General features: G+C 39.9%; 1 protein-coding gene across 4 annotated transcripts in view; it reads left to right on the plus strand.

Annotated features, from left to right (window-relative positions):
* AGTPBP1 (ATP/GTP binding carboxypeptidase 1) overlaps positions 1 to 25,567 on the plus strand; it is a 171,614-nt gene that overhangs the window by 43,388 nt on the left and 102,659 nt on the right. For all 4 annotated transcript variants that reach the window (XR_012639595.1, XM_074953172.1, XM_074953170.1 and 1 more), the window contains 2 exons: positions 12,686 to 12,757; positions 23,389 to 23,519. Coding sequence is in view for 3 of the 4 variants with exons in the window: in XM_074953172.1 (XP_074809273.1) it covers positions 12,726 to 12,757; positions 23,389 to 23,519 (163 nt within the window). In the remaining variant the exon portion in view is untranslated. The remainder of the gene's footprint in view (positions 1 to 12,685; positions 12,758 to 23,388; positions 23,520 to 25,567) is intronic.

Below are 25,567 nucleotides of genomic sequence, written 5' to 3' on the forward strand. Positions count from 1 at the left end.
GCCAACATAAGCCTCTTGTGGAGATGAAATTATTATGTCGGTATAGTAGGGTACTTACATCTGTGGGACAAGGCTGTCGTGTGTACACTGACGTAATTAGGTCAACGTAAGCTGTCTTATGTTGACCAAACTGTATAGTGTAGACCAGGCCTAACTCACTTTGAGGGATGGGGCTTAAGACACATACCTCTTCTTGGTATTTCCTAATAGCTAGTCTATGTGGCTCCCCACTCAAAATGCTAGTTATTTGAATCCTCTTTTTTAGGGACTCCTTTCTAAAAATGTTTTAATTCTTTTTATAGTGCTTATTGCCAAAGTAGTTTGGGACTTCCCAGCCTAAACACATTCATGGGAAGTTAAATCTCTTAATAGGTGAACTGTTTTTGTGGATAATGTTTTCCTTCTGCTATAACTTGCTTGGCAGGCTTAAACCTGGACAAATTAGTCGCCAAATTACAGCCTTAGTTAATTTTAAGAAAAGCTAGGGAGTGGGTAAAGGAAGATCATTGTTACCTACATATACTTCCAGCTGAAGTTGTAAGGACTGAGACTCAATCACTGGAGATTCTCTGCCAGAGACAGTTCTCAGATATGGATTGCACTTGCTAAAATTTGTTTAAAGCTTCAGAGTGATAATTAGGGTTTCTATTTCTTTTTCTGTAAAATATACCACACAAGCAGCAAAAACATAATACTGCTCACCACAAGAATTCTTGTGATCTATTGTTGGCTAACTATTCTACACATCTTTAGTGTGTCAGAGACCTTCATGAAGCTTTGTATAAGCCTTTTTAAGCTCCTCTGTGTAAACTGCAGGTTAGTGTTAGCCTTGACAAAGACAAGCGTTTTACTGTATTGTAGTAGTGTTTAAACTAACCAGCTCAAAAGTTTTCTTGTATAGTAAATATTTGTAGAAAAGATAAATATAAGGAAACAAGACAATAGTCTACGTAAAAGTGTCCTCTCTAAAGATTTTACAGCTTCAAGAGCTTATACTTAATTTTTTATTGTGGGTCTGAAAATAGACTCTCATAAGAAATTAGAGACTAGGAATAAATACTCATAGTTATGAAGAGATTTTTTTTTGCTTTGATTCATTTGGTAAAGTTACATTTGTCTCCCTATACTTTTGCCAGCTCTGGTGACTACAGTCTTTTGGATAAGACCACCTAATATTAAACAGCTTCTTAAGGAAGGAATGTTTTCAGGGCAACTTGAAGGTGTCCATGCTATGAAGTGGGGAAAATATATTGATATGAACAATCAAATTCACAGCCATGCAAATTTGTAGCTGCACAAAACCTCACACTTCGTTCATCTGTGGCATGCATTCAAATATCTGTAAAATTATAAGGGAATGGTAGGTTCTGTGGATAGGATTGGAGGACACACTAAAGCATTTTAGTGTATTTAAAACTGCTTTCGAGGAAGATACTGATCCCCACAAATTGTATCTTTATTTCTGCTGTTGACTGACTTTCATTACTAAAGCATTTTCTGAAAATACAGGTTGGTTGATTTGTTTGTATCAAAGATCTTAGAAACTAGATTGGCCATGAGCAACATTCTAGAATAAGTGTAGCTATTTGCAATATTATAACTCTTTGTAAAACAAGGTGTTACTGTAGACTTAGGCACAACATAAAGTTGATCACTTGAAACATCGCTGAGAGTCCTGCAGATTTAGTAACTGATTAAGAAGAATTGATCATGTTTCAGATCACTAAAAATGTGAATTGGGCTGCATTTAAAAAAGTAGATTTTTTGAATTTGTACCTTAGATAGAGACCTCTAGATATTATCAAATTTGAAATCTCTCTGGAGCACTTTGGAGTTTCATGAGTGTTAATAAATGAAGCAATATACCTTGAACTTCAATCTAATTTAGAATAGAAAATAGCAAGTTTCCATTGGCTAGTGCTTCTAGGCTTGTATAGCTGTGTTGTAGAAATGGCCTCTTTCAGAAATGGACCAGTCCCTCAGAAAAACCAAACCAGCCCCCTCACTCCCCAAATGATTGGTAGAGATTGTCATTTGTACTACCTTAATCTGGAACCTGGCCACCAAATATATGAATGAAGTGATAACTTTCTCCACTAAAAGATTTGCATGTATGCTTTAGATTATAACCCTTCAGAATGGAGATTCTCTTCTGCATTATAGTGCCAAGCACAGTGGGGCCCCAATCCCAGTTGGAACTTCTGGGCACTACCACAATATAAATGTTTTCGACTAAAAAGAAGGACATTTTGTTCTGATCAAATGATCACCCACACCCATCTATACTAACAAACTTCTGTCTTCCAAATTAGGGGTGGAGATGCGTGACCCTAACCACTCCTGTATTCACATCCTGTGCACTAATGCAAGGGTATTTATACAAACTGTGCCTTGTGTGATATCATTTGAAAACTAATAACACACTAGTTAATAATATCATTGAGGAATATATGTGGAGTTATGGAAGTCCTCTGATACTATGTTTTAAAATCTGTATTTGAACAAAGTAAAAACAAGTCAGCCCTGGTCTTGAATATGAATGGAGCAGAATGTCCAGATATTACAATTTACATATGCAGTAAATTGAATCATCAAAACTCACAGGGTGGGTGGGGGTGTGAGGGGGTCAGCATGTTTGGATCATGAAGAATTGTGTATTTGCTTGTTTAGCCAGCTCGGTCATCAGACCGAGACCAGGAGGCTATGTTTACATAAAAGCTAAACAAAACCATCAAGCTGACAAGGGGAGGTGATAAGGGCATAACTGTCAGTGGGGGATGGAGACTTCACTCCCAGGAAGGCATCCTGTTTCTTGAAGCAGGATTAATGAACTCTGAGAGATGCTTGTCAAAGGTTTGCTGGACTATAAAGAGAGGGGCAATAAACCCCTAAGATGACAAGGGTAAACCGCACCTTGTACATCTGTGGAAGGTCCTGATTGAGGGAGAGTCAGCCATGCTGGACCAAGAGTAATTAGTGTGTGAAATCATCTTAAACAAAGACTGTGCCTTGCTAGATTAAGTTTTAGACTTGAAAGTGCTAGCATGCATCTACATTTGCTTGTCATTATATCTACGTGTTTTTCTTTTTTACTTGGCATCACTTAACTTGTGTCCTGTTAATACTTGTTTTGTTTTAATTTAAACCAACCCAGTGCTGTGTTTGAATTGGAGATTCCAGTTAATGTGGCAAGCTGCTGGGTATTGTCTCTTAAAGGAGCGAGCAAACAAACCTTATTATTTCTCTGAGTGGTCTAGGAGAGGGCTGGATGCTTCAGGGCAGACAGTTTTGGGGAAATGCCGGACTAGTAGTGTGTTGGGGTCACTTGGCTGATGTAATCGTGGCTGGTGGAGATCAGTGGGTGTCTGTGGTATAACAAGCAGGCTGTGGAGACAGTTACTGAAACATGGCTGCTTATCACACAGAGAGTTGGTGCATGCTTGTATGCTATCTGGGAGCATTTAACAAAGGAGCTACAGCAACAGAGCACTTTACTGCATGCAGGGCTTCAGGGCAGGCAGTGACGTACCTCTCGCTGGTCTGGATTGCACTCCTAAATGTGACAGGAGGGAATTGAGATAAGTGTAGAGCAAGTATCCTAGAGATTCTTGCTACATCTAAATAAACTTAAACCCTGATTCAGGAAAACACTTAAGCACATGCTTAAGTGCTTTCCTGACTTGTGGTCTTCTGGCCTGTTCCTGAAAACGCTTACATGCATGTGTAACTTGTAAATCAAGTCTCTTAAGGAACAGGCCCTATGTTTGTAAAATCAAAGTCCTACTAGATTCTCTAGCAGAATGACATCCATAGGGAGTACAATGAATGTAATAGTCTATTTTATACTGTTGTGTCTAAGCAAACATTCCAAATGTCTTGAAAGATCTTGCTGCTTATCAGTCTGTAAGCCCTTCTTTCATGGATTTTTGAAGTTTCCCAGTATCACCAATGATGTACCATCAGGATCCTTTCTGTTTTCCATTAGTGTGATACAGAACATTGCACAAAAAAAAGAGCTTGCAGAAATTCTTGTCTGTGAAGAGCAGCAGCATGTATAGGAAGGATATGCACGAGTGCCACCATTGGTTCTAGTGGAGGGTTTTAACTCTGTTTTAACTGTTCACAAATTGTTTTTCTGTATTTTTGTAGTTTATTCCATAGTGTGTGTGTATAAAAAGTTGGCATCTTCCATATTTAGTCTCTATTCACCTGTATAATCATTTGAGTAGAACAAATTATGAAATAATATATTCTAAACATTGTATCTATTGCTATATCTTGCTTTAAGGTACAAGAATTTTTTAAATGCCTGTAAATATTCAAGAAGTCTCTTGCTCAATAACCTGTTAAATCATAGCCTCAAGCAAAAAATTGTCAGTTGTTTTTGTGGTTGGATTCATGTCTTTTTTTTTTTTTTTGTCGATTTTACATCAATTGCATTACAGTAGAACAGTGGTTCTCAACCTATTTATCATTGTGGGCCGCATATGTGGCCCACAAAGTGTTAGCTGGGTCACAGGTTGAGAACCACAGTGCCTTCCACCTAACCCTCTTCCTCCCCCCCCCCCCCCCGCCAATAAACCCTTAGGCGCAGTGCCCTCCACCCAAAGACCACAGAGTGGGGCCAGGAGCAGAGAGCTGGGTGTGGGACAGGGATGGGGACCCCAAGCCCTGCTGCGGCGGACTGGGTGACAGACAACGAGCCCTGCTGTGGGGGGCCGTGAGGCAGCCAGCTTCCCAGAGCCCATCCGGAGCCTGCTGCACAGCAGAGGAGCCTGGAGCCCACAGCCTTTAGCACATAGTCTGCTGAGTCGCAGCTGTGCGCTAATTGGGCTGCATGTGGTCCATGGGTTGAGAACCATTGCAGTAGAACCTCAGTTACAAACTGACCAGTCAAGTGTGCGGAACTGGAAGTGTGCAGTCTGGCAGCGGCAGAGATTAACAAAAAAGCAAAGCAAATACAGTACCGTACTACGGAAAACCTGAACTACTAAAGAAAATAAAGGGAAAGCAGCATTTTTCTTCTGCAGACTAAAGTTTCAAAGCTGTATTAAGTCAATGTTCAGTTGTAAACTTTTGAGAGAACCACCATAACATTTTGTTGAGTTTTGAACAACCTCCATTGCCCAGGTGTTCGTAACTCTGAGGTTCTACTGTATAAGCATGAGCTTTTTTTAAAAAAAAAAAAAAGGAAGAAAAAAAATAGGCACCAATCCTGAAAATAATTTAAGCACCTGAGTAACTTTACTCACCTGTGCAGTGTGGGACTACTTATGTGAGTTATATGAAGCACCTGCTTAAGGCTTTGCAGGCTTGGGGTTGTGAGGGGTCATTGCATCATGAGGATCTCACATATTCTGTTAGTGTACTCGGTTCAGAGAAAATGATCTGATCTTAGCTTGATCCATATTGATTATCTTAGGAAGACAAAGCTTGGTGATCAAGTTTTTGAACAGATCGAAACTTTAATTAAAAATCTATAACATCTTTCAGATTTTTGAAATCTGAATTATTTGGATGGTGATAGGGATTTGTCACATGTAAAAGTATCCCATGTGCCTGGTGTTAGGGTAGCTCTTAATTCATTTTTATTTTTTGTCAGTCTGATAAGTTCTGGAAAAACTGTCTTATGTGTAGGCTTGGCAGAATAAAATTTTTATCAATGGTTTATTTTAAAGCATTATTTGTGTAGACTTTAAATTTGAACAGTTGTGGGAAATAGTGGGTTCAGACAGTGAGACGGGTATAATGAAGGCTAAGATTGTGGTCATGTATATTTTTAATAAGAGTCACGGGCAGGTCACTGGCAATAAACAAAAATTCAGGAAGCCTGACCTGTCCCAGACTTCTACTAAAAATATCCATGATAAAATGGGAAGGGACTGGGCAGTTGTAGGGTGGCTGGGAGCTCTGGGGCCGCCACTACCTGGTGGGGGTTCAGAGCTCCAGGTCCCCCCGTCCCCCACAGCAGAGGGGAACAGCAGGGTCCCCCTGCCACCTCCCCAGCAGTGGGGTGCTGTGAGAATCCCGCTGCCGTGGTGGGGTGCCACCAGGGGTCCCCCGTCCGGTGGCTGGGGAGTTGCGGGGGTACCACCGTGGCCCATGGTGGCTTGGAGCTTAGGGGCCTGTTGCCTCAGGCAGCGGAGGTACCTCACAGCTCCCTGCCACTGCAGGAGGTGACAGGACCCTGCAGCTCCCAGCCGCCAGGGCTGAAATCACGGAGATCTTTGGAAGTCATGGATTCTGTGACAAAATCGTAGCCTTAACTATAACCATTTAATTACAGTAGACATTGAGATTCAAAAAGTTAAATCCTTTATAACCAATAACACAAAATTTGTCAACATCATGTGTCAAAATATACAAAGTAAATAGCCTTAGTTTGATTAAATTCTAAAGCAGAATTTTTCTTTTAGTCAAAATTTGCAGATAGGTAATCAATGATGGAAATTTTTTTGTTGGTTTGTATGTCCAATGAAATTGATGTTTGACATTTATAGATTAAAAATCTACTCCTTTTAAGCCTATTTATATAGTATGTCTTTTTTAAAAAACCTATATCAAACTTGCTAGCCCAGAAACAGGTACCAGAGTTTGGCATAAGAGAATGTTTTTGGTAAAAAAAAAAAAAAAAAAAAAAGTCTTGTTTTGGTCATTTTTGATTCATTATGATTTCACAGAATGCAGATACAGAAGGGTTTTTTATATTATTTTTCTTAACAGAAAGGAGCTATAATAACTAGATTGGATGACTTTGAATAGAAATAGGAAACGATGATGATTTCATTTGTTAAAAATTATTTCTGTCTGGAAAGGAAAAAGCATGGGTTGCTGCATTCTAAATTTCTTTGGATTTTGGTCAGCAGAGGCATGTAATCATAACTTGTATAACTCATGTCTTCCAACTTTAACAGAATAATCTGCATAGTCTTGCTGTGACATTCGCCAGGGTACAAGCTGGACTGATGGACTGCTGTGTCCCCTCAATTGTCCAACCTGTAGTGCCTTTTACACTGCTTCAGTGTGAGAGCAACCATTCCTGATCTGCCCACACACAGCCTCCAGCATATAAATCCATTCCCAGCTATACTATAAGAGTGCTATAGACAGCCACCCATGAACTAGACTGCGAGCAACACCAGCAAACTCCCAGTCTCAGATTTCCCCCCGAAATGTCTTGTATTGCCCAGCACCCTCCTAGACAATACAAGCTCATATAAAGTCTCTTATTTCATTAATAACAAAGGCTGTGCATATCATTTTCTAGCTCAGATGTAGTTTCCCAAACACACACTGATCTAGATAAAACAAATGTATTAACTACAGAAAGAGATTTTGTGATTACAAGTAATGAGGCATAGAAGTCAGAATTGGTTACAAAGAAATAAAAAGTAAAATGCAAACTGATATCTAATTTAACAAGCTAAGGGTTCTCTCACCACCTGCTGTAGCAATCTTACTGGCTGAACTCCTTTCAGACAGGATCGCTCTCTCTTCAGTGTTGATTTCCTTGACCTTTAGGTGATGGTGATGCTATGAGTAGAGATGGAGAGAGATCATTTGTGGTCCCGTTCCTCATTTTTATCCTTTCCCTTTTCTTTGAGAAACCTCTCCAGCTGGGGTTCAGGAGACAGCAAGTCTGTGGGATGGGAACTTCCAGCTGCGTCTTTGCCAACAAGCAAATTTCTCGCTCACACCCTTTTTCCTGCCAAAGAATGGCTGCTTAACCAGATGATGGTCCATTTGATTTTGTTGATACCTGGCTGAGGTGTTAGTTTGCCTTTTGTCTTTGAGGAACCAGTTTGTCTGCTTTTCTAAACTTGAAATAGGTCTCAGTAATGATATACAGTAAAATCTTATAACTTTACATATAGTGTTAGCACACACATTTTACTAGGACAATAGTCAGCAAATTGAGTTTTCAAATTATGCTTCACAAGGCATATTTTGTACAATATCCATTATAGTTTTGTAAAAAGGGCGAGCATAAGGATTCAGACTATTACACTTCCCTTCAAGAAAGTGTTCCAATAGCTGTTTGTCAGAAAGCCCTACTTTCAGTTCTACTTCAGTAGGCTTCAGCTGCACTGTTCATTTGGCATGCTCCACTACTTCATGGTAAAATTCTTTCTGTGGTAGAGTAACTTTGTCCCCAGTTACCTGGACTACATCCTTTCTTTCACTGTAGATTTTGGCATCTTAAGCCTGATGAAGTTGCCATAGATGGTTCTTTTATGGTAGCTGTCTGAGAGGACACTCTCTCGTCTTACAATAGAAGAACGCACATTAAACAGGCGTTAGAAGAAGGCAATAAAGAAATCCTTATAAATTTTCAAGAAGCATATTGCCAATAACCTGTTGGTTCATATTACTAGACAGAAAATGTTTCATTAACTTGTATTAAATAACAACATCTCCAATTTTTATTTCTTTCTTTAAACCAAGCTGTACAAACCTAGGGAATTTAGAGTTAAGGTTACACATAAGAAATCCCAACATCTTAAAGTAAGAAATAAACAGTTAAGGCACCCAAACAACCTTACATCTGCCCTGTGGTGATGATATGCAATAACCATATAATTATGATTACAGCTTTTTAGTGTTTGTGATCTCAGGTTAGATTAAAGTGATTTTTAAAGACACATTAGATTTTTTTTTCATCCCCGCCCCCTCTTCCATCACTGTTACAAGGGTATACGTCACATAAGCAAGCAGGGAAGAATGCAAGGAGCAAGCTTTCACACAGGCAGGACATACTCGCATCTTATTTCTTCAGTTGGTTGTTTACTGTTTGAACATAGATTCATAGATACTAAGGTCAGAAGAGACCATTTATGATCACCTAGTCTGACCTCTTGCACAGTGGAGGCCACAGAATTTCACCCACCCACTCCTGCGAAAAAGTCTCATCTATGTCTGAGCTATCGACGTCCTCAAATCGTGGTTTAAAGACTTCAAGGAGCAGAGAATCCTCCAGCAAGTGACCCATGCTACAGAGGAAGGCGAAAAACCTCCAGGGCCTCTTCCAATCTGCCCTGGAGGAAAATTCCTTCCCGACCCCAAATATGGTGATCAGCTAAACCCTGAGCATATGGGTAAGATTCATCTGCCAGATACTACAGAAAATTAGAATACATAACTGCTATTTAGAGCAAATGAGATTTCCAGTACACCATACCCTTTTTCATTTGCAACAAATATGTGTCTTAGAAGTTGACTCTCTAGTTTTAAGAGAAATACAACATAGAGGAATTTTTCAGCCAGGTACCAGGGAGAAACCCAATTCCTGGCCAATAAACCCATTGTCTGGTCATGGCGCTTACATTTTCTTTCCCTTCTCCTGCTTCTTTTGGCAATAAAGAAGATTGAGAATAAAACTGGATGAGTGATAGGCTTGCTAAGGAGTCTTGAAACTTTGTGTGTTGGTGCATGTGAAAGTGAAAAGAAGCATGCTAAGAGAGGTGAGATGGGAGTGGGGATTAGCGAGGTGGAAGAGAAGACATTGACTTTTATTTTGGTAAGGAGAAATGTTTTCCAGGAACATGGCGTTATAGCGGGGTGGGCAAACTATGGGCTGGATCTGGCCCACAAGTCATGTTAAGCCAGCCCACGAGCTCCCACTAGGGAGGGGATCTGGGGCTTACATTGCTCCGGCGCTCCAGCTGGGATGCAGGGTCGGGGGCCTTCAGTCCTTTGTTCAGAGCTTTAGTTTGTAGCAAAGTCCCTCCAGAAGTAAGAAGCAGGATTGAAGACAAAATGGAGGAGATGCAGCAGCCTTTTATATTCTCTGCCCTGTGGAAGATGACAGCGGCAAGACGGACCCTGGAGTCACATGGGCAAGCCACATGTCCATGCATGACTCAGTTCTTTACAGGCCAATGCCATTGTTTACATGTTGGTTTGAATGTTCCCAGGAAAGCTCAGACGTGGACTGGCATCTCCCAAAGTTCAATGTCAGCTAAGTATTTCTTGATTGGGCACTTACTGACAATAGTCCCTTCTTAAGAAGTAGCCTTCACTGAGGCTACTTAGAATCAAAACACATCGATATACAAGTACATAGCCAATATTCATAACTGCATACAAAAATGATACATGCATACAGATAGCATAATCATAATCAGCAAATAATAACCTTTCCATAGACACCTTACACAACAACCTTTGTACAATATTTGCAGCAAATATATAACAGTGGTTGCAACAATGATCTATAGGGTCACAGGTTATGTCAGTAACGTCACAACTGGAAATCTAATAATTAAAAATATGACCCAACAAACCCCACACATCTTATTTTTAAATTCCTTGAGATACTATACGTGTTCTGAGTGGGAATAGGGTAGATATAGTATCTGAAAATACCTCTAAGTTTTTATTTTAATTCACTGGATTTCAAATTGACAACATCTCTTTACGAAAGCTGTAGGTAATGCTGTCCAACTGCCAGCAGTAGGGGAATATCTTAGTGTGGGGCAAGTGGGTAGGATCAGAGGATTATTTCTTTAGGGTTGTTTTTTTTTTAAGGGTTTAAATACAGGTTCACTGCATAGTCTAGCAGACTACTAAAGAGAGATTTTGATAAATCATCAGTACACTTTAGGACCAGATTTTGCGATATTTAGTTTTGTCCTGCGTCCCGACTGATGTACAGTCGGGATGCCATTTGTCCCGATACTTTGCTTCAGTGGCACTCCGGTGCTTTCTTTTTTTTTTTTTGCTTGGGTCAGCAAAAAACCTAGAGCCAGCCCTGGTGGTGGTGAGCTGTGGCTGCCCCCCCCATGTGTCCCGATATTTTGTTCTTGTCATCTGTTCACCCTAGTACACTTTGCACACAATTCTCTAGTTATGTGGGTTGCTAACATTAATAGCCCCATTCTTTTCTTTTCCCATCTCCTTTACTGTCTCCTCCTTTTTTTCCCTCTCTCTCCCTCTCTTTATTTTTCAATTGACCTAGAACATTCAGACACTTGAACTGCACCAAAGTGCTTTTGTGGGCTTCAGAATGAAACAAATTGATATCTTGTGATCCTAGTTAGTTTAGCTCTGTAGCTGGCTCCACTTGTAAAGCACTTCAGTACATGTTAATATGTGGATACTGCATGCACCAGTAGGCTGTCTGTCAGTTGTCTGCCAGCTGGCCAATGTCATAAGCAAAACGGTGCCAGATTGGCCACTTGAGGTAACGCTCCTAGAATCTCATGTCTTCTCCCTCCAGTTAGATCTCTGGCCTGGTTTGAATAATCTGAACTTTATAACCCGAGATAAGGTATTTTGTGTAGTGAACCCAGCCGTAGTCCTTGTAACCAATTCTTCCCCCCACCTCTCCCTTTTTATGGAAGGAAGCAGAGAAATTCTGCATCTGAACATTGGTTGGACAAACTGGCCAGCTACCTGTTAGCCAGACGCACACTGGTGGTGCTTCTTGTGAGAAGCCAAGCATTCCCCCCAACCCCAAGTTGGTTGCTGGGAAAGAAAATCGCTTCAGGTAAGCGGAGGGGAGCTGCTGTTATGCCTCACTGTTTATATTGGTCTTAGCTTGTGAATGTCTGAAAAGTTTGGAGTTGCTTCTGCTGTTGGTTTGGGGTTCTCCCTTTCTTCTCTCAGCATCAGTATCCTACTTGCTCGTGAAGCATCCTATTCTTTCTCTGTTTGAATTTTTGATAGTTCCTCCTTTCTCTTCCCCACCCTAAGCCTCCTACAGATCACTTTATATCTCTTCTGCTGCTGTTCATCAGCTGGCTGCATGACAAAACTGGAAGTTTTGTTACTGCCTGTTATGTTCAAGTGGCATTGATAATAACAAGATCTTGTAAACTTGAGGGCTAGTATGCAGCAGAGAAAGTTTCTCGTGCACAAATCACAAGAAAAGTGCTTTTGTTTTCCCCAACATAGTTTGTTTGTGTCTTGTACTTCAGTGCTTTATAACAAACACATGGCCTCTCAGAGAACTCTTCTTTGTATTACATTTTATCTCGGATAGAATCACTGAGATTCAGTTTATGGTCCTATAAACTGCAACCTTAATTGCTCAGAGGCACCATATGAGACTGAGGACACTATGTACTTAAAAGGATAGGAAAATTAAGCTGTTAGCATGCTGTGGCTTCTGTCCGAGAAATGTTTTCAGGTCCTACTTAAATAAGAATACCAAACACTTTTTCTGACTGTGCATCTAGGTTTCTAGTCTCAAAATTAAGAACATGAAGTGGCCATAAAGAAAAGGAGGTATAGTGTGGCATCTCAGATTTTTTTTTCAGGAAATTTGGAAAAACTTACATGTTTGGCTCCAGGAGATGCCTAAGCAGGTAGCTTTCTTTTCTGGCCATATTGCGCAAGTTGTTCATGGTACATGCAGTATGATAAAATTACTGATTTTCAATACTTTATCAAAGTCTGTATTCCCTGAGATTTAGCATGATTAAACTATAATTTAGGACCTTAGTGCATGCTTACTGTGTTTTCAGTATTCTGTTAATTTTGCTCCATTCCTTAGGCCCTATATGTTGAATTAGGAACAGAATTACCTTTTTTCTTCAGTGTAGCGAGTACTCTATATGAAATCTCTTGTATTCAAAACTTCCAGTGCAGAGATTCTGAGCACCATAATATGGTGGCAGCACTTCATTGTACAGCAAGACAATACATTGCTAATAAGTCTTAATTTTTTAAATGTGTTTTACAGGTTATCTGAGATGGTGTATTGAAGAACTAAGTTTTCCAGGATGAACAAAGTAAAAACAACATCTGAGAAAAGGTAAATACAGCAGTATATAGACTTGAAGTTCAACCCATTTACTTTTCCATGTAATGGATCTTGAGAGCTTTACATTTTAAGGAAGCATAATACATTTAAAAAAAAAAAAAGGGGGACAAAAAACACAAAACCAGTTATGTGGGTCCCTAGGGCAACATTAATAATCAAACAATTACTGTAACCTCTTCATATAAAAATAGCTTTAATTTAATTAAATGACTTATTTTCCTTTAAATAGTAACTGATTTGGAATTATTTTCTCACGTATTTATCACATAGTGTAAAGAATAATAGATGCTAACACCTTCCTATGTGCATTTTTGTCATATTTGAATGAGACTTACTATACGAATAAACATTTTCAAAATTGCATTTAATTTCTTTGAAAGAAGTAGTAATAAATTACCACAACACTAAATATTTTGGAAGAAGGTCATATGCAAAAATGCACATGAAACTGCATGCTTACCTTTGTGCATGCAGTTATCCCAACTGTGCATGCAAAAATGGTCATTTGGACACCTGGTAGCTGAAATGCAGCCATAGTAATTGACCTTGCAAATACCGTATTGGAAAACTATTGCCTGTGTGTATTTGAGCACATCTCTTGGATTCCATCTCAGAATTTGTCTTGAGTGTAGCAATCCTTCAAAGCATTGTATAGCTACATATATGAACAGAAGCACCAACTTCAGTGGGGCCATATGCATGTACAGAGAGATGTGCTCAAGACGGTCTATATTCTGAACTAAGGAGGTGATTCCCCTGCTCATGTACATACATTTGCGTCGCTCTCATCAAGCTAGCACAGGTATAAATATCAGTTTTAGCTGCAGTAGCACGGGTAGAGGCACAGCTAAGCTGTGCAAAGTACATACCTACTGATTTCTGGCAGGTTTGTACTTGGCACAGCTAAGCCATGTCTCTCCTGCACTACTTTTGGATCCAGGGCTACACTGCTATTTATACTTGTGCTAGCTCAGTGAGAGCTAGCATGAGTGTGTGTACACGAGCAGGGGAATCACACCCTAAGCTAGAAGTGTAGAGGTAGCCTAAGTGGTTGCAAGATCGTAGCCTTGACTTGTTTCTTTTGTTTATACCAAGTACCTGTGAAGAGGCTTCTGGGAACGGGGGTGGCAGCAATGAAAGCAAGCATACAGGCAATTGTGTGTACTACAAAATTTCAACAGTACTAAACTTTTCTCCAAGCACTTCAAAAGCAAAACCCCTGCCCATTCACCCCATCCTTTTTGGCAGAACCTTTCTCAGATAGCAATTTTAGTCAGGCAGGTTTCATGCTCGTGAATGGTTGCTGCTGAAGGAATAAGTGTAATTTTATAAATCACATACATGACACAAATGTACATGTTGTATTACCGAAACATGAGCAAGAGACATTTCTTGCTCCAAAGATCTTACAATCTAATAGAGAGGCAAGGGTGTCAAAGTCAAAATGCTGATTACTGATGCATATATATGGCTGATGGCTTAACTCTTGAAGTTTTGTATATAAGGAACAGATTATTTCATCATTATGAAATTATTTAGAGAATTTACAAAATGTCTTATGAATGACATTTGCTTAAGACATTTATAACAGTTCAGTTTGGTACTCCCTGCAATAGCAAAACCATCTAGCTTGTTTGCTCTCTTGGAAAACTTTCTACCCCTCCAGTGCAAAAAAATTTGCAGGGTATTTTACCTTTCAATGTATTTCTCTGTAGCATTCCTTTCTAAATTAGAGTATGGATTTGCATGTTGGACCCATATGCCATCAGGTGGATTTCTCGATTACAGGAGGGATTTCAAGTTCACTATGAGGATATGTTACTTCCTTTGGAGTGGTCTTGGCTCCTTAGTTGTCCACTGCAGCCGTGGAACAGTTCGACCTTTGAGACTAGTTCTTGTGGTGTTCCCTGCCTGGGTAGCTAATGAAAGATCGATCTTTAGAAATGGTCGAGAGATCAATATGCATCCCAGCCAGGGAGTATTAGTTTTTAGAAAGTCAAGTCCTTTCTCAGCAATGGGTATTCCTGAACTTGAGCTCCGCTATGATGGTACCAGGAAAAAGATATCCTTAACTGGATTCAGCTCAGGCTATATTGGCCTTTTGCATGGAAGGATAATCCGAACTAAACAGATGTAGATGAAGAGAGTCTGTTTTTTTTTTTAAACACAGTTAATTTTGTTCATCCATATAACTCAAAACAGATGTACCTCTTGGGATGAATAAACTATGCGAAATACATTGCATATCGTAGACAGTTGGTATTACTGATTTGTGTGCCAGCTGTGGTCGTTAGAGGACTGTGAACCTTCAAAGATCAGGGTAAAATAAATTCACAAGCATTTAATATTGAAACTGGTTTGCATTGGGCTCTGAAATAATAATAATAAAACAGAACAAAATGCACAAACCCCAAAACTGGGCTTAGAGAAACCTCTTATGAGAAATCTCTTCTAGTAAAATTTGAGTTTTCTGGCTCACTGGACGTATGACAAGCAGTCGTACTGGGAATGGGTCATATGACTTAGCCTCTGTGATTTTTCCCAATAAGAACGTCTTGATCTCTAAATTCACTGAGTTGCATCCTCGGTGTATACAGATAGAGGAAGTAGAGCAAAATAGTTGACAAACTATAAAAAGTACCAATGACTGCCTCCCTCTGGCTGCACTGCATTCTTAGTGATAAAATTCCTGTAGGAAGTGTCCTAAGCCATTCTAAGATGACATCTAATGGTTGCTATAGTAACTCCTGAAGATTCAATTATCTTTCTGGTCAAGCTCTAGAATTAGATCATTGAGTAGAAACTGAGCAAGGTGTAGGCTGTATTTAGCTTGCAGCATAGGGGAAGTTCTCTGCAGAAGGAGTAATGGATATATGTGAACCCATCATTCCTGCAGAAATACAGTGAGGATGCTTAGACCTCTTGGGAAGTGGGTAGGACTTGACAAATCCACTTCCCAATGGCAAGCAGAGACCTTTCCCTGGTGAGTGGGGAGAACTACGACGTAAACTTCTGGAGAATTCAGTCTTTTTTTTAAAAGAAAATTTGTTTATGGCTGTGATGATACCCTTCCAAATGTGAACCAATGCTCAGTTCTCTGTTCTTGACTCTGCAGACAGCTCCAGTGCCTCCAGTAGCTGCTAGCTTTCCCAAGCTGTTGCAGAGTGAAATGGACAAGAGTGGGCAGTTACAGCTTCCCACAGGATTCTGAATGGCAGCAGTGAGGGTGACCAGTTTATCCATTTAATGTAATGGTGGGGTGGTGGTGGGAAGCTACAAGCTGAAGCACAGTCAGGCATTGGCACTATCCACAGGGGGGAAAAAGGTGACCCAAAAATAGCGGGCCTGCCCAGCAACAGTCAGTAGCTAGGACACACTGTCTTACTGTACCTAGGAGGCTTTAGGGTGGAAGAGGGGGAAAATGTGCCTCTGCTCCCGGTTAATAATCAGAAGGATTCTTGGGTGAGAGAAAAATAGGCCTCACGTTTTATCAGAGATTGACACACATGTTTGGAGACCCCAGACATGGCCAGGAGCAGCGTCTTCTGCTTTCCCAGGAATTTTGAGGTAGTTGATTTTTGAACAGTGTTTTCCCTGTGGAGTTTTCCGATGGCAGTGTCCTCTGTCTTTCATACCAGCTTCCCTTAATTTTTCTGGTCCTGGGTAAACCTAGGAGGACCAGATTGCCTGAGACAAAGTTAGCACTAGGTGTAAAAGTAGGGGGAAGATAGTTTCTCGTATGGCTATTTTAAGTAGCTGTGTGTGAATCCTACATAAACTGTTGACCTTTTTTCCTGTTTAGTGTATAGTCGTACATTATTCTTGTGAAATATTACATCAGAGAGCAGATAAGTAGTCTAAATTGGAATTAACTGGTTAAGACGTGGGTTCATGGAGTTAAACTATACCTTAAAAGTTATAAACTAAAGGAGAGTAGGTGGTGATGGGGGGGGGGGGGGGGGAGAAGAGAGAAGAAAAAGCTCTAATCCTTATTACTGATAGATTTACTACCCAAAGTAAATGTCTGTAGTGGCTAGGCCCTGGCAAATCTTAGTTTTGATTTTTTTTTTTTCTCCTTTGTCTCTTCTTGTTTTTTCTCTCTACCACAACTGTCAACTTTCTAGGGTTGAAATGTCAGACTCAAAATGAAGTATGCAACAAAAATAGAATGAAAGCTTCAAATGTTTAATTACTTTAATATATTTAGTTATCTAGAACTTCATTTTCAGAATTCAGCTTTTCTGTTATCTATTTAATAGAGGCTATATTATGGCTGAGATTTTTAAAGCAGTCTAGGTGACTGAGAGATCTTCCATTGGTGATAATGAACATTTGTATCTAAGTTCACAAGCTGCTTTGAAAACTTTCATCCTACAAATGTCTCATTTCCAAAGAGGTATATTTGAGTCTGACTTTATGTAACTTGTGATCAGGTACAACTTGAGGTTTACGATGGGACCCAAACCCATAACAACAGTAGGATTCATGGAGCTTTTTACCTTTGCATTTTATTGTCAAATACCTACCTTGAGAGCTGCACTTCCAGCACAGCTGATAGCATGAGTCCTAACACATGGTGCTAACACTCTTGTCACCCAGGTGTCTGATTTAAAATACCTGTATTCTATCACTGTCTGGCATTTATGCTTAAAATATATATTTTTTTGAAATGACCCAAGCAGGATTCAAATCTATGGAATGCTTCCACTAGAGACTAGCCCTCAAATTAAAGTGCCACCCTGCTAGATGGGGGTATGCACTCTTGACTGATCTTACTAAGTCTACAGTTGGGATGAGTGGATTATGACGGTGTGGAGAGGCAGCAGCATGAATGTGTAGAGTGGTTATGTCTAGCTACTGTATTAATTATCTTCCGCTTAGCTCGCTTTGCATGAATGGATATCAGTGAGTTTAGCTGTCATAGTACATCCACTATACAGTTCATTCTGGATTCAAAGAATAAGTAAATTTTAGATAGGATTTGCTATATGAATGAAGAAAAGTTTTTAGTTCCTGCTTTAATTGTAAAACTCAACTCAGCCTTAACTGTGGAGTCAGGTCCACCTCTACAATAATCCTCTTATTATTAAATCTAGAATCAGAAAGTGAATCATTTTCAAGACAGTTTTATTCAGTTAATGTTCTGAAGATAGTTAAGCTCTTTAGAATGTTCCTGTTTGGCTGCTATAATGACAATTTCCAGCACCCTTTAAACTCTAGACAAATAAGCCTCTTCTAAACCTTATGAATAAAAATCTTCAAGTATTTCTGAAAGATACTATCTTGTAGTGAGAATGGCTTATCCTTTCTAAATCTCTAAAAGCTTCCAGTAAGTGTTGAATGATTATGCTACATATTGAAGGGCTCTTGTTATGAATAAGGCAAGGTTGCATGGAGAAGGTTTTAGAGACCATATTGCTTCCTGACCACATGGGGCAAAAATCATGTTTGTTGTAAAACACCTAATACCTTTACTGGGAGCTGAGCAGGACTGGGAGTACAGTGAATTGAATGAGATTTGCAAAGAGTAATTATGAAAAGTTTTGAGTAGGGACCTTAGCTGTATTACTCCTTCTCATGGGTATGAATACTGTGGCGGATGGATTGATATTTGTTGGATGGTTCGGTTTACTGGGGGATGGGTTGGGGAAAGGTCTTGTGTTTGAGTGCTTTCATCTACTGGAACCTTAGGGGTGTTTTGTGTTATAGACCAGAGTTTTGCAAACTATGGGCCACATCCGTCCCGTGGGACCATCCTGCCCGGCCCTTGAGCTCCCAGCCAGGGAGGCTAGCCCCTGGCCCCTCCCCTGCTGGCCCCACGGCTGGCTCTGGCTGGGCGGCACAACTGCCAATCCTGCCGCTCTGAGCAGCATGGTGTGGGGGTGGGGTTGGATAAGGGGCAGGGGGTTCTGGGGGGGCAGGCAGTTGGATGGGGCAGAGGTTCTGGGGGGGCTGTCGGGGACAGGGAACAGGAGGGGGGGTTGGATAGGTGTGGGAGTTTCGGGGGGCCTGTCAGGGGGCAGGGGTGTGGACAGGGCTCGGGGCAGTCAGGGGACAGGGAGCAGTGGGGGTGGATGGGGGTGGGGTCCCGGGGGGCGGTTAGGGGTGGGGGGTCCCAGGAGGGGGCGGTTGGGGACAAGGAGCAGGGAGGGTTGGATGGTTCAGGGATTCTGAGGGGGGCAGTCAGGGGGAGGGGGTGGATAAGGGGCAGGGCCAGGCTGTTTGGGGAGGCACAGCCTTCCTTACCTGGCCCTCCATACAGTTTTGCAACCCTGAAAGTTTGCCCACTCCTGTTATAGACCCTTGCAACCTGCTTTTGGAGTCCTTGCTCACCTACCGAACTGGCAAATATAGTCGTTCAGTGCCACTGCAGGATGGCTGAGAGGGTTCGACAGCGTTACAATACATTTAGCATATAGTGGCCTGGGGATTGGCTGAAGGAGCTTGGGTTTTTTTGTTACTTGTTGAATTAGGCAGGGGATTGGACAAAATAAGACCACAAAAGAGCAAGGGTAATGTATTTAATATTAATCACACTACTCTAATTTGTGGTCTCTTCTTTGGTGTACTGGATATTGATTTTGAGCAACTTAACACTCAATAATTAAGATAACTCTATTTTAATAACAAAGTTAATGCTTTTCAGGATTACTGCATGTGCTACCTGCAGGAGTAATGTGCATGTGGTATAAGACCTGTCAGGATGACTGCAGGACTGTTGTTACTCCAAATGTATGTTTCTGGGTTAGACAGGATTGGGGCGGGGGTGGAGGGGGAGGGTTGTGGCTGTACTGGTCACATTTGTGTTTAAATGTAGAATATTTTGCACACCAAAATTACATTCAAGTATGAGAGTGAGTCATGAGAGACCAAAATGGAAATTCTTTCTTATTGTACAAGCTGCTATAATACACAGTAGTTTCTAGTCAGGCTGGTTGGATTCCTTTCCATTTTGGATCTAAAATTGTTGAGGATGAGCGTCCTTGGAGATTACCATTGAACATTGAGTCAGCAGTCAGATATCATGGCTTCTGTTGTAATCATGGGATCATCCTGGGCGATTTCAAGCTCAGTGCATACAGATGGCACTGGATCTCAGTTTTGGATGGCAATTAGAAGTAGAGGTGTGGAATGAGGGATGTGAAGATTCTGTTATCATGGAGTATTATCACCTCCTGTTTTAATAGCAGTGCTTACTTTTGCCCTGGATGACTAGAGAACTAATTGGATTATGTCTAGGCTTAGAAGGATTACATTTTTATTGGTAAATGTCAGTTTAACTGTACCACACAAATTGACAAAAATCCACTAGTGATAAAAGTTTGCAGATAGACAAAGTAAGAAGAGGTTTCAGAGTAGCAGCCGTGTTAGTCTGTATTCTCAAAAAGAAAAGGAGTACTTGTGGCACCTTAGAGACTAACCAATTTATTTGAGCATAAGCTTTCGTGAGCTACAGCTCACTTCATCGGATGAATAGTAAGAAGAATGCTTCTTCAGAATTTATTAGTTTGATTTAAGGATATTCGCTTTGTGTATTTCTTTTGACATGTGGTGGTTAACAGTTACAAAGCTTCAAAATTTTTGAATCTGTCTACTGTCATTAAATAATTGCCTAACCTCCCCTTTGCAGCTTTGAAAATTTAAATAATGGATAAACCCCATAATTTTGCACAACTGTGAAAACTTAAATTGATAAAATTCTAAAATGGTTAAAAATAAACATCGATATTATCCATCAATTTTTTTTTAAAAAAAAATCGATTTCTGACCACACAAGAAAGCAAAACTAGAACAATTGAGAAGGGAAAGGGAGATTGTCAGATTAAAACTTTTTTATACACTTTTAACGCGAACAGTTGAGAAGATGCATCTATTTAGTAATGAGATTTTATGATATAAACTTTAGATGAGGGAAGACATCTTCAAGCAGTTTATATCTTTTTTAAGAATAGGCCATATTATTGGACATAAACAAAACTTCCTTTTAAAAGTTACTTTGGTTTTGGTTGGGAAGTTATAGTTTAGATGTAAGTGAAGAGAAATGAAGTGTGGCTGGAATAAGTTTCCTCTGCTGCTGTAGCATCAAATTATTTCCACAGTAATAAAACACTTGCTGTCAACCATTTTTTTTTCTTGTTTTAACATTAACATCCAAGGGTAAAATAACAAACTTAATAATAAGGGCAAAACCATTTTATTGTTCTAAACTATGGCTCAAGCAATAATAATCCATCAATTTCTTTATAAACAACATTGACACTATTTAAAAAACTCGTGTCATTCTTTAGTTTTATTGCAAATAGCCAGAACCCACTGTACATGGATTTAAAATAAGTTGTCATTGACTATTGCTGAACTGCAATGGAATTCTTTGCTGTGCCAGTTGTTCCTTAGAAACCAGAGTTGTACAGAGCAATGATTTTAATTATGTTCATGGTAATTTTTTAAACATATTTTCAAATGGTGGGGTGAATCTAAAAATGAAGAATGAATAAAATCCGATTAGTAATAGTTACAACTTTGTCAATGACATCTCAAGTATCTTACCTTCATCTTCGTAGAGTGTAAGTTGATTTAAGTTGTAGGCGATCTGAACTAACCTTAAGGCATTTAATTAAAGAATATAATATGGTATGGGTGAGATAATATAAATATCTGGATTAAAGTGCTCCTTATGAAATGTATCTCCTCTTAAAACACCATCTCTTTTATGTAAATGACTAAGACATCAAGCCAAGCTATACTTGCGTTGCTCAAAATGAGACAAAACTCTGATAGAATGGCACTGATTCTCTATAGTTTCTTCACTTTTATGAACATTATAAAATAAAGACCCTCCCTCCTAATAGTGATAGTCTATTAAATTTTGTGCTGCATTTCTTCCCAACAATATTTGCAAAACTTAAGAAACCAAACTGGTTGCATCTATTTTCTAAAGATAAAGCAAATAAGTAATAAAGAATGGGATTGTCTCAAAGTGATTTTCAGTGTGTATGAGGTAAAACTTAGTAAGGCTGTATTTTTTCACTGTTATAGATTTATCAGAAAATGTTGAAAGTGAATGTTTGCTGTGGGAACACAGTAGATATCAGTGAAATTAAAACTTTCAGCCAGTTGTTGTTGTTGTTTTTCCTGCTGCATGTGTGCAGAGTAAAGCCTAACACAAGGATATGAGTGACTACTCAGTCTTGTTGAGGTAGGATAGCAGGAGCGAGGAAGGGATGGGAGACTGTAGATATGACTTCCCCATGGGCTCTCTCAAGCAGAGGCTGTCGACCTGAAACATTGCTATGAGGGTGTTGGAAAGAAAAGATAGGAGCCCACTAGAAAAGTGACCTGTATCTGCCAAAGAAAACAGCATTATTTTCTCAGGATAGAGTTGGCTTATGTTTCTTCTAAGCTTTTTGTCTTAACTCTTCTTTCCTCTCCCTGGTGTGGTCATTTGCAGAACAGCTGGTCATTTGTTCAAGCTGTCTGAGGAGGAATAAAAGTTTGGAAGGGGAAAAACGCTCAAGGACTGAAAAGAAAAGTGATCTGCTCCTGTTCTTCTCCATAAACAATAGTCTTTTTGGGGTGGGTGGGCCCTGGTTCTGTTATATTCTTGAGTACTTTATTTCTGTGCATTTGGATGATTCCACACCCTATAGTTTAGCCAGACTTTGGCGCCTTTGTAGGCATTTTTGTAGACCAGTCTGGCAGACTTCAAAGCCAGGGCTACTGTATAGACAATAAAATGTCAAAGTAGTTGAAAATGGATTCTAATAGCTGGATTCCCCATCCTGTGGTAAAAAATAATGAGATGGCCAAGGAGGAAGTAACTTCTGTGAAGTCCTCATCCTTCCCTTCTAGTGGTCTCTGGATTTTTTTTTTTATTGGGGTGGAGGGTGAAAGTTGTCCCCCTCACTTGTGAAATGAATCCTGGGTGCAGGGGGACATCATGGCTTTAGAGCCGAAGTGGTTTTCCCCTCTGGCCCCTTCCTCATGTTCCTTGAGAGCATGACTCCACCAGAGATGTGCTTCCCGGGACTTCACTGGTCATGGTTGCACTGGAGGTACCTCTTGACAAGAGGGATCTTAACTGCAGAGGGGGTTCCATGGAAGATGTGATACAGCCCCAGTTTTATATAGTTGTAGCTATTTTATTATTATAGGTATGAATTTGAAGAAATAAGTTGCTAATAACAGTGGATTTGTAATAGTACAAATTAGTTAATTTTTGTCCTGAATTTCCCATATGATTTCCTTGGGTAATCTCAGTAGAGACGCGCCCTTGGAAAATAATGGGAGTTTTGCCATTGATTTCAAGGGAAGCAGATTTAGTCCCTTTTAAGAATGTATCCAAGACAATTCTGCCATCCTCTGTTCATAGCTGTCTTAATGAGTATGTCATTGGTAGCAGGGAAGAAAAGCTAATTTTGAGAAGTAACTAAATAGAGCAAAACGTTCTGTTTACACTGTAAAATTGTTCAAACACTGCTGATCTAAACCTATTTCACTAAAGAACTAACTTTACATTTAAAAAATGTAACTAATTGGATTTTGCCCTGTGACGTGAAACAAAATATTTTTGTCCTATTTTTGTTGAATATGGATTGAAATATAAATATAAATGTTTCTTTCAGTCTTACTAACAATTCTCGGATTGTGGGTCTGCTGGCACAGCTGGAGAAGATCAATTCAGAATCTTTGTTGGTAGAAGCAGACACTGCCAGATATGTTACGTCAAAGATCCTCCATCTGGCTCAGAGTCAAGGTAAATATTTTATTTTACTTAATGTTTTAAACATTGTCCCTGCTCATCTTTCTACGCCTCATCCCAAAACACACTCATATACATATGACTGCCACATTTCAGCACTGAAGTTCTGTTGGTGTTTTCCCATCTCGTCCTCCAAAAGAATTTCTGTATTCCTGTTTTATGTGAACAAACAGTGAAGTTGTATTTATGACTTGTCTTTATGTACTTGCATGTTGAACACAAGATTCTTCCATTAGGATAAGTTTCTCCTATCTCAGTTCTTCATAATCTGACAGTTAGCCATATTATACAGTATTTTTGGTCTCCTAAGAGTACTGCCTTGTTCCACGAGTAATTCTATCAAAACAAATGACAGTACTTTTGGATTAAGGTACTATTCTACATGAACAGAGATGGCAGAATCATGGCTCTTTCTTCACTGTCTATAATTTCCGTCATAGCTTCTCCTTACTACTATATTTAGGCATTCACATTAAAAAAAAAAAAAAATAGAGAACCAAGCCACTTGTATTGTTGCTTAAGAACATGCTATATAGAAATGAATTTTGGTTTTTGTAATTTACTTAAAGGGGAAAAAATAACAAAAAGACACAAGTATTTTTTCTGCATCTCTTGGCTGAAGAAGAATGTAACCTTGAAGGTCTTCGGGTAAAAGATTATTTCTGGAACCCTGAAAGCAAATCCAGTAACACTCTGGAATAACAAAGAAGGAACCTCATTAATATATAAAACAGCTAACTGATCAACAGAACTTCCCAGTACAGCCAAATCTATTGGAACAGCCTGGCAGACAGAAAGGGAATGGCAAATATATCGGAGAATGATGTTGAGGTGGCTTTATTTCTCACATGCACTACAATAGAGGCATCTTAGTTCTTTTCTTTTCCTTCCTTCCTTTTTGAGTTCAGATTGCTCTTGCTCAAGTGCTGTATGATCTCCGTTTATTTTGCTTCTGTCTGAGACCAGGGTCATTGGTGTCCACAGCAAAGATCTTTCAGTGTGTGCAGATTTCCTCTCAAACCTGTGACCTTTTCAGAAGAATTGAATTTTTAGTAACTGGAACTTGTTGTCCGTCCTTTTTTAGGAAGACTGAGGAAAATGTGTACTAAACCTGAATTCCTTTGTCTCTTTTAGATTGCGTACATCAATGCATCATTATTCCAACCTGCCATTTTTATCATTCCTTCCCCAGTTCCTCAATACTGCAGGCGAGCAGTCTAGCTAGTGTTTGGTGGCTTAACGAAGAACATAAGAGTGCCCGTACTAGGTCAGACCAATGGTCCATCTAGCCCAGTATTCTGTCTTCTGACCTTGACCAGTGCCAACTACTTCCAAAGGAATTAGCAGAACAGGGCAATTATCGAGTAATCCATCCCTTGCCATGGAGTCCCAGCTTCTGGCAGGCAGAGGCTATGGGGAACCTGTGCCAGTACCTTCTGTGCAGAACCTTCTGCACTCCTCCCAGTTCCCTTACTAGCACAGTCCATCATTCTATCTCCACCTTCCAGTGGCTTTCCTCAGTAACTCATCTGAATGGTCTGGGTCATACTGCTGGCTTGTCTGCTTCAGAAAAAATCCAAATAGCTAGAATCTGCAGAGAGTCCAGCCTGAATTCCTCTCCTCCCATGTCCTTTGTGTGTGTGCATGCACGCGTGCACACCAGGCTGGCCTAGTGTAGTTTGCTGTCTTTATATGGCCTGCTAGCAGTTCTCCACAGATCAGTGAACTAAAGAATAATCTAGTGGATTATGGCAGTGGATCTCACCCTCACCTGTGACTAAATGTTATAATAGAAAAATGTTTTAAGAACTTCCTCCCACGTAGTCATAAAGAAAGGGAGGGTCTTTCTTGACCCTACTTTGACCAATTTGTGACCAATTAGTTGAAAATTCCCGACTCTCATCATCAGCCTCTTAGTGCCAATGTACAAGCCAAGTGGCTGCAATCCTGCTAAAAGGTAAGTATTGGGGAAGACGTGCCCCCCAAATGGTATAGTGGTCAAGCTACTCCTGCAGGGCCTATCTATACAGTGCATTTTCAGA

The sequence above is a fragment of the Natator depressus genome, chromosome 5 (assembly GCF_965152275.1).
Source record: "Natator depressus isolate rNatDep1 chromosome 5, rNatDep2.hap1, whole genome shotgun sequence".
Lineage (NCBI taxonomy): Eukaryota > Metazoa > Chordata > Testudines > Cheloniidae > Natator > Natator depressus.